Source organism: Rutidosis leptorrhynchoides, chromosome 2, assembly GCF_046630445.1.
Source record: "Rutidosis leptorrhynchoides isolate AG116_Rl617_1_P2 chromosome 2, CSIRO_AGI_Rlap_v1, whole genome shotgun sequence".
Classification (NCBI taxonomy): domain Eukaryota; kingdom Viridiplantae; phylum Streptophyta; class Magnoliopsida; order Asterales; family Asteraceae; genus Rutidosis; species Rutidosis leptorrhynchoides.
The window spans coordinates 154011210-154021728 of record NC_092334.1 but is presented as its reverse complement, the minus strand read 5'-3'; the positions used below and the strand labels follow the sequence as shown (position 1 = coordinate 154021728).

General features: G+C 33.3%; 1 protein-coding gene across 1 annotated transcript; it reads left to right on the top strand.

Annotated features, from left to right (window-relative positions):
* Positions 1-8429: 8429 nt before the first annotated feature.
* On the top strand, positions 8430-9476 carry LOC139891516 (uncharacterized). The gene has a single exon (XM_071874486.1). The coding sequence runs from the start codon at positions 8479-8481 to the stop codon at positions 9391-9393; it is 915 nt and encodes a 304-aa protein (XP_071730587.1). The 5' UTR covers positions 8430-8478; the 3' UTR covers positions 9394-9476.
* Positions 9477-10519: the final 1043 nt, after the last annotated feature.

Genomic DNA, 10519 nt, shown 5'->3' with positions numbered 1-10519 from the left:
ATTGATTGAGTCAAACCACACTTGATTGTATCAACACCTAGAGCTGTTATTCACCTTATGCAAGGTTTTAGACGTGAAGCACATAGAGAGAATCGGCTAGGGTTACCAGATCTGAGTGAAACAAATGAGAGGCTTAACCTAAAATGAAGAACATAACACTATATATACCCCTTACTGACCTGTCAACCGTACGGGTCACATCTCACACGTACATGTAAGTAGACTTAACCGTACGGGTGGTCATTCACTCGTGTGATCTTCAACAGTTTAAGTTTTGGACTCAACTCAGCACAACCGTGCGTATGAGCTTGTCATCCGTACGAGTGAGGCTTCACTCGTATGTGTGACTGAGTCTAGGTTGGTCAATATCCATATCTTATACCTGTGATTCAGTATAAGCAACCATGACAGATATACATACAAGTAAACAAAGATAGGTTAGCATCATATGATCAAAGTAACCCAATAACTGAAGTACAAACCATAAGAGTCCAATAGATGTCTAGGGACTTAATCAAATGCACTAACATTGTTGTTGTTGCTGTTGGTGCTGTTGTTGTTGTTGTTGTTGTTGTTGTTGTTGCTGCTGTTGATGCTGTTTCTGCTACTGCTGTTGCTGTTGTTGCTGTTGCTGTTGTTGTATGTTTTCTTTTTACAATTTTCTGATAAATTTTAGGGGGATTTAGTATACACGTAATGACAAGTAAATTTGTTATTCTTACAAAAATTAAAAGATAATTTAAGTGGCCTTCAGATGTATAATTTATTTAATAATTATTGAAATTTTCATCAATAAGATTTTTGTCGTAAAAATATAAAATAATTGTACAATGCATTTTTTTTATTCATACACAAACAATTAGAGATTACAATAGATCGGGTGATGCCGTATCCATATTCATATTCATTTAGTTTTTATTCATCCATATTTATATCCATTTAATTTTTTTTCATCCATCCATATTCTTATGTAGTGGATTACGCGGGATAATGTATATCCGTTGAATATTAAAAAAAAAATATATTATTATACAACCAAGTATATATATTAAAGTGTTGTATTATATAACACTTTAAAGCATATTTAGTTATAGTTATATATGAATAAGTTATAAGTAAAACTGTGTACAAATCAATCAATCCAAAATTGTGAATCAATATACCGCTTACCCAAAAGTTAATCTCAAATCCATCTAAGAACAACAAAATTTACGATCTAGTTTTTGAGTGCATTTACTTTTAGCATGTTTTTTCCTGTTCATCTATTTCTAATGTTGGAGATCATCATAAAAATATATCTTTGACATCTGAATTGAAAGGCATGCACATGTTGTATCAATCAAACTTCAAACTACATATCAAACAAATGGCTAAAGTCTTTGTTAGGATGAAAAAGGTTATTGAAAAAAAAAAAAACAATCGTATTTTGGAATTAACGAGGATAAAAATCGCGCTTGGTTGCGGACGGTTTTGATCGGTTAATGGTCGGTTAACTGAACATCTAAAAAAAACGTTTAACATTTGTTTGTGGGTTGATTTTGGTCGCTTATTTGAATGTTAAATAAAACAGTTTACGATCGATTAATAAATTGTTTAAAAAATAAATGAATGAAAAAAGGAAGGAGAAAAATGAGTACAAAAAGTTGGAAAAAAAAAATAAGTAATAAAAAGAAAAGTTTTCCAAAAAAAAAAGACCGGATGACCGATTTACCTTGGGAGGGGTCAAGAATTACACCCAGTCGCGGACTCAGAAACTTTTTTCACCGGGGGCGAAATTTTTTTTAAAAATGTAGAGTTTTTTTTTGGCAAAACAGGAAGGTTTTAGGGTAAAATGTAGAGTTTTTTTTTGAGCAAAATTTGAAATTTTTTTTTGGGCAAAATACGAAGCTGTTGGGGCAAAATATGAATGTTTTGGGACAAAATATGAAGGGTTTGAGGCAAAAAAAAATTTCACCGGGAGCAAAATCGAAAAATCAAAAAAATTTGCACTAAAAATTGAAATTCACTGGGGGCGAGCGCCCCCTTCCTATACATAGGTCAGCCCCTGATTACACCCTTACCACTGTGAACATAATTAATGTAATTGATAATGATAATTAGTTCTTACCATAATCATAGTCAAAACTAACACACCATGCTTCGCTTCTTTTTTCGAGAAATAAAACTTGATATTAATCACTCTTTATCGCCGTTGTGCATGCGTAAAAACCTCTCAAGAGAGAGTAAAACTCTATGGACTCGTAGATCACTTAACATCCATTATACGTAAAATATATTACAAGCCCAAGGGGAATACGGTTAAGTCTTTCCCATGTGCATATAAATTGAATATGCTCAAAAATTAACTACTTATTGAGTAGAACAATGATCAAATTGCCATCTATTGTTAATCAAAGCCACACAATATATATGATTGCGGATGGAGGAATTGTCAAATCCCTAAGCACGCTATGCCCACCCCTTTGTTGACAAACAAAATTACAATCATTAGCCTCCCACAAGGCACAACCTCAATTCATCACTTTGGAATACAGTTTCCCCAATACTAATATACTAACTTTAACTTATAATATAATAAACATAGGATATAGGATATAGGATATAGGATATAGGGTATATATGAATATATGTAAATTCGAAATATTTGAATTGAAATTTAAATTTTGAAATTCAAGTTCAATTATGAGAATTAATCATTTCTCCAACCTCGGGTAGTGGTGAATTACTTTAGATGGGCATTCTAATACACAAAAAAAAAAAAAAAAGGTATTTGAACTTGATTGTAAATATTAATTTAATCTTCCCATATATTCACGAACGATGGATCAATATGTGCTAATGATTTCACTCTGTCAGCCTGTAATTGAGGATAACCAATTACATAAAACGAATAATTTCGAAACTAGATTAAAAATTCAAAAATTTAAGTCTCAATTGAATTCCAAGTCCATAAGTCATATGAAATATGAAATACTCTTTATAAGAATTTCAGATAGATTCGGTTTTTCCATACTCTAATCTAGAGTTGTTTATCGACTAAATGGGTAAACAAAAAATATTTTCTATTTTCATTCTACTCGGTATAGGAGAGTATTATTTTTCATTCTACAAGTAAACGGAAACATTAAACTAAATTGGTTATTCCCTAGTTGTTTATGTCCCTTTTTTCCTTGGTCACTTCAGGATATATGGTAGATTTTTTTTTTAAAATGGTAATTATTTTGAACCAACTTTAAGAAATGGAAAATACGAATTTTTTGCTGCAAAAATGGTAAAACCGAAGTTTGGAACTTCGGTTTTGCCATTTCCGAAGTTTCAAACTTCGGTTTTGGGTGGTCTGTCAGCAGAAACCCTAATATGAAGTTTGGAACTTCGGTTTTGCCCAAATCCGAAGTTCCAAACTTCGGTTTTGGTTTTTTTTTTTTTTTTAAACACCCATTTAAGAAATAACTTGGTTTTGATAGTTAATTTACAATTTCATACGATAATATTACATTAAAAATATATAATAACTTGGTTTTGATAGTTAATTTACAGTTTCATACACTAATATTACGCTAATAACTTGGTTTTGATAGTTAATTTACAGTTTCATACACTAATATTACGCTAATAACTTGGTTTTGATAGTTAATTTACAGTTTCATACCCTAAGATGCAAATACAAATTTCTTGAACAACACTTTTATTAATATCAGAATCACGGTTACATTTTTTTGAAAATAAAAATACATAATTTAAAACAACAAATAGAAATTTAACACATAATTAAATTAGATGCAATGGAAGAGGTTGGTTTTTCACAATTGCTTCGTTTTTTTACCATAATCCATTCATCTTCCTCACAAAGATGCTCGAATTTTCCTTTACCTTCATTCCAAAACATCACGCCCGAATGTTCAACCGTTATGTTTTCTTTGAGCCACTCAAACACCTTCGAAATTGTTGTCATCTGACTAACATCCACATTTTGAAAGTACTTATATTTGTACCCATAGTAAAACTTTTTTTGTGTTGAAAACTGCCAATTCCAATAGACATTAATTTGAACAGGAATTGGTGACATATTTACAAAATTAAAATTTATGTTTGGAGAAGGGAGAAGAGAGTGATACGTCCGTTTGTCGTAATAGATGTCGGTTTATATAGTGTAGTTAAAATTGAAAAACCGGCCTTTTAAAGTTAGGTTTCAGTAAAAGCTGCCGAACAGTAAAAGGTAACAGTAAAAGGTAACAGTAATTGCTTTTTATGACATGTCTAGTACTTGACAAACCGAAGTTTCAAACATCGGTTTTGCATGCTTTTTTCTGATAGGTCTGAAACCGAACTTTAAAACTTCGGTTATTTGTAGATTCGGGCTTATAAAAGTGATTTGTGATTGTTTCATAAATACATAACAAAAAATGAATCCGAAATACGTATCAATTGACATGTATCATGGTTGTGATTTTGAATGGAATGATGGTAAAACGGAACTCTCTAAAGGGCCTAAAATGATGTTTGATAACGTAGATGTTCGGGGCTTTGATATGGAGAAGTTGAATGAGTTTATTCGAGAAAAGCTACCAAAGAATCCACGTTCAATGGACATATACTACTACAAAGCAGGAGCAAGTGAAGCCGAAGCAATGTGCTATGATGAAGAATGGTATACATTAATAGGGAAAGCGTGTATACTTTCAGAAAATATCGAGTTGTATGTTTTATTTGGAGTTTTTGAAGACGCGCTAGAGTTTGATATGATGTATGATAGTCATGGTGAATACTATTATGCACCTAGACCTTTTATAAATTAAAGTTACTTGTAATAGATTAGTAACTTGAATAAGATTGGTAACATGGCAATTTTATTATTTCAACAACACCTTTTTATTCATAAACAGAATTAGCGATTACAACAGACAAAGTACAAGAAACAGAGGACAACAAACTAAATACAACAAATTACTAATGAAAACCTATGGCTTTCTAGTACGTGGACAAGTGTTCCTGTTGTGACCTTCAGTCCTGCATATACCACACTTTGGATTTTGCTTTTCACGTTCATCCATTTGGTTCTTCATACGTTTTGATTGCTTCCGCCCCCTGTGCTTAATCAATCTTGATGGATCGGCCATAATTTTCCATTCTATATGTGTCCAGTAGCTCGCATCTCTTAATAGATTAAAATGATCGCTATATTGCTCTCTCCATGTAGGAGTTGTATACTTTTTACTGATTTGTTTATTTATATCCTCGTTTAGATGGCTACATACGGAAATGGCATGAGAGCAAGGTAATCTTTGGTGTTGCCAAATACCACAAGAACACCTTTTCTTTTTAAACTCCACTGTGTAATCGGTGCCACCTTCCCACTTCTTTAAAAAGTTGAATGAACCTTGTAGATACCTTGTTCTTCGTGATAACATGTTGTTTTGTAACGTTGAGCTCTTTTTGCCCGTTCGTTAAAGACGTTAAACATGTTCTTCGAAAGTGGTGAATTACATAGCCTTGCTTCTCGACTTTGATCGTAGAAGTGTTGTCTGGTGTAATCAAATGTATATTCGATACACGCTTTGATTGGCATCATACGGGCATGACGGAACACATTGTTGAGGGACTCAGCAATATTTGTCGTTGTGTTACCCCAACGACTCATCTGACTGTCCCTATACACAGTCCATTTGCCTACATCAGCATCTTGCAAATATTGCCAAGCCTCCACACTAGATTGTTTGATGGCTCTGAAAGCATTCTTGTACAATATTTGATTAGTTGTTGAACCGACTGTCCAACACAAGTGTTTGAGCGATTTCACTTTAGTGTATTTGCTCAACAAGTTGCTACGAATGTGGCGCAAGCAGTACCTATGTTCCCAACCATATGTTTGAGCACCCATTGCATGTAAGATACCTTAGTGTCGATCAGAGATGACACACAACTTTTCGTTTCCAATAACATTTTCTTGGAGCATTTGCAAAAACCAAGACCAACTTTCGTTACTTTCTTCATCAACTAGGGCAAAGGCAATGGATAAAATTCGATTGTTAGCATTTTTGGCAACCGCTGTTAACAATTTACCCTTATAATTACCTTTCAAATGGGTGCCATCGATGCAAATCATTGGAATAAACAGTTTAAACGCTTTAATGGCTGGACCGAATGCCCAAAACACAAATTTAAAGGTGTCGAAACCTTCATAAATTTCAGATCCATTTTCAAACACAACAATTGTGTCTGGATTGGTAGTAACTAATTCATTTATATAATTTGGTAAATTAATAAAGTTACTTTCCCAAGTTCCAAACAATCGTTCGATTGCAATAAGCCTAGCATTCCATGCTTTGCCGTAACGGATATCCACATGCCATGTATTTTTTATTTGGGCTTGGATGTTGGCAACATGATAAGCAACGTTCACACATAGTTGATGTTCAATTTCAGTAGCAATTAAGCTAGAGGTTAAACAACGATTGTTGTTTTCTGATACGTGTCCATAACAAGTGTGTTCATCTTTCCATTTTGTTATTTTCCATACCTTAGATCGATTGTGAGACGAACCACTAACACTCCAGGCACAATGGTATCTTTCTTGTGGACCCTTAAAACTTGAGATAGTTGTTCTACAATGTGCTTGCCAATAACCCTGATAGTTGTTCTACAATGTGCTTGCCAATAACCCGGCTTGCTTTGTGTAACAACTATTTCTCTATTATGGTGTATATTCCATTTTCGAACAGCATAAATAAGTTCGGATTTGTTCTGGAACACCATTCCTTTGGAAATAATACCGATCTCCTTATCATAAAAAACCCATGAAACTTCTTGGTCGTCATCGAATGGAAAACTATTACTACCATCACCTTCATTTACAAACCCGAAACGTGAACTTGGGGCAGCCTCCATTTGTGGTTCCACTTGCTCCTCTCTACCTTCGTCACCGAAAACATTATCTTCAACGCTATATTCAGAAACTGTATCTTCAGTTGCAGTAGACATACCATCATCTGGGTCTACTACATTTTCTACTTCGTCTCTTCATTCTTATTCATCTTCAACAACTGTTGAATGGTAGTTTGGTGTTGATGGACCACCCTCCAAAGTTTGAATAAGATCCATATAACCCGAACCTTGGGTGGTTGAAAAAACTTTCTGAAACTGAATTTCAATTTGAGCCTCGTAATTTGGATCATTCTGAGAATAAAAATATATTGTTTCCAAAGTGTTATCATCAGTAAGTTCACTTTTCCATTCATTTCTATTGAAAAGAACCCACAAGAACATTTTTAACGTGTGTGATCTTTGACTCACACCTACATAATTATACGCCATTTGGTTTAACTGCATACAGTTAACCTTGGTTGTCAACACAAAACTCCTTCTAATCGTTGTGTTATCACCAGTAAGCCAACCATTTTGGAATGAAATTTGGCCTCCCCAAAGAAAATGAACCATGAATGGACGAATTATAGACATTTTTGTAATTATTGATGTATGAAACTGATTAAAATTAGTTTGAATTGTATTGTTGGTGTTTGAAACTGACTTTGAAATGCTTGAATTGTGTTCTTGGTGATGTTTGTGTTTGAGTCCATGATAAGGGTGATATAAATAAATGAAAAAAGATGATAAATCAGATTTTGACATGATAGGTTAGCAGGTTTCAGTCCATAATTGAGACTAGGGTTGCAGGTTTCAGTCCATTATTGTGACTGATGATGCGGACTGCAAAACCGAAGTTTCAAACTTCGGTTTTGCTGAAAAGCCTGCAAAACCGAAGTTTCAAACTTCGGATTAGGGTTTCTGCTGACAGACCACCCAAAACCGAAGTTTGAAACTTCGGAAATGGCAAAACCGAAGTTCCAAACTTCGGTTTTACCATTTTTGCAGCAAAAAATTCGTATTTTCCATTTCTTAAAGTTGATTCAAAATAATTACCATTTTTAAAAAAAAATCATATATGGTATCAGTTAGGTTTGAACAGGAAACTACTTGTGAAGATACCCATAACACAACTATAAGTTATCTTGGTATGGTTTTCATTTAAATGGATAATTGAATAAGGTTTTTCTTGTTCAGATTATTCGAATATTCGAATAGTGACTATCATTACTCAGATGCATTGAGTTATTCTGCAATTGTTTTCACACTTTTTATTGGCTATTTTAAATTATGTTTACTAGTGAGGTAGGTTTCTTAATTGATTAATTACCATAAATCACTACATATACAACTGTCACTCCATGCAAAAGAAGTCTTTTACTCACCAGCACCACCACCTCCCTTCAAAAGCAAAGCCAACCTTTTTACAAAACAATACTCGATATATTACAACCCCACAACACTCCTATCATCGTTATCATTGTCAAACTTCCTTTACATCTTTTTGACATTATAAAACCTCCTTAAACAAACCTCTACTTTCCTTGTTTCAACCAAGAGCAAAATCTTGTCAGGATATGCACATTTTAAAACAAACACATTTAAGTCCTCAACTTAATGGGCTCTAATCATATTTCTCCCACTTGGGTTCTTCTAGTTTTCTTAACACTACCAACAAAGTTCATCATCTTAGCTCATGGAATCAAGTCCGCGCGACTCCTAGACCTCGCAATTCGATACTACACATTCAAGTCTTACAAGAACTTCAAAACCGGCACATCATATAACGTTCATTTACCATCAAATCTTACAGGAATCAACGTTAGCACCGTTAAGTATCGTTGTGGAAGCTTAAAGAGATATGGTGCTAATATTCAAGAATTTCATCTAGGAGTTGGTGTGGATGTACATCCATATGTAGAAAGAGTACTAATTGTAAAACAGAACTTAGGAAACAACTGGTCGAATATTTACTACGATAATTACAACCAGTTACTAGGTTATCAACTCGTGTCCCCTGTATTAGGGTTACTAGCATACAACGCTGGTGACGATACACGATTTAACGTTCAATTTGAGGTTAAAATTCAGTCTCCTAAAGTAAATGGAATAAAGATAGATTTTAGTAACTACACCATGCAAAAGAATAGTACTTTACATGGTAAGATACAAATGTGTGCAACATTTGGAGATGATGGTAAAGTGACACTTGAAAAGCAGGTTGCACCGAACATTTGTGCAACCACGAATCACGGTCATTTTGGATTGGTGGTTCAATCACCATTGTTGCCGGAGAAGAAGAAGATAAAGAAGTGGAAAGTGGTGTTTGGAAGCACGTCTGGGGCCGCAATTGGGGCGTTTCTTTTGGGATTACTTTTGATTGCCATGTTTGTGAATGTGAAGAAAAAAGCAAGAATGGAAGAAGAAATGGAAAGAAGAGCTTATGAAGAGGAAGCACTTCAAGTTTCCATGGCTGGACATGTTGTTCGAGCTCATAATAATGTTCATCCTCATGATCATTATCATCGGTGAGTCGTATTTAGTTGCTTGTTTTTGTACTACGTTTAGTGCATTGTATCCATAGATTCTTTGTTGTAAACTTGTAATATTATTGATTCGATCCAAATACCATTTAAACTTTTATCATAAACTGAATATACTACTATATATTACTCATTTTAATATTCTTTTCTAAAGTCTTTAATTTGCATCATATATATATATATATATATATATATATATATATATATATATATATATATATATATATATATATATATATATATATATATACTGAGTCGTATTTAGTTGCTTGTTTTTGTACTACGTTTAGTGCATTGTATCCATAGATTCTTTGTTGTAAACTTGTAATATTATTGATTCGATCCAAATACCATTTAAACTTTTATCATAAACTGAATATACTACTTATTCTCTTAATTTGTTCTTAAGTAGTTGTCTCGAAAATAAAATTGATTGTTGCTAACCAGAATTACCAACCACGTCAAAAAAGTACAGGGATCACCCGCATAATCTCAGTGAACTACAAAGTACAAAAACGTAATTTGTTCTACATTATATAAATATATAATGATAATGACGATGAGGATTCACCAAGAAAGTAAAATAAGCCACACAATTTAGTCTAAAAAGTAGTTTTTTCTTCGATAAAGTTCCATAAAAAAGCATTAATTTCGACAAATCAATTTTATTCCCATGCTTTCAAGACAACACATGCCCCATGCTTTTCATGATAGACTAATCTATCTATCTATCTATATCTATAACATAATCAAATTACAAGCCAGTAAAATGGTTCTTTATATATTTAATAGGGATTATCACAAAAAAAAAAAAAAAAAAAAAAAAAAAAAACTCATTTTTTTTAACTTGTTTGCATGAGAGCTCATAAAAAAAAAAGTTTGACAATTTGCCCTCGCAAGAGCAAGAAGCTTCTTGCTCCTTTGCGCATTGCTTCCTTGCGACAAATACAGAAAAAGATAAAAAATAAAATAAAATAACTTATATATTAATTAAATTTGCACTTTCAGTCCCTCGAGTCTTGTTTCAGTTCCAGCACAGATGAACTCCTTTTTGCACTTTGACCACTATACTTCACTTTGCCAAAATGGCTCCAAAGTCCCTGCACTACTTAACC

Coding starts and splice junctions, on each gene's coding strand:
- LOC139891516 (XM_071874486.1), top strand. CDS start 8,479: ATGGGCTCTAATCATATTTCTCCCACTTGGGTTCTTCTAGTTTTCTTA.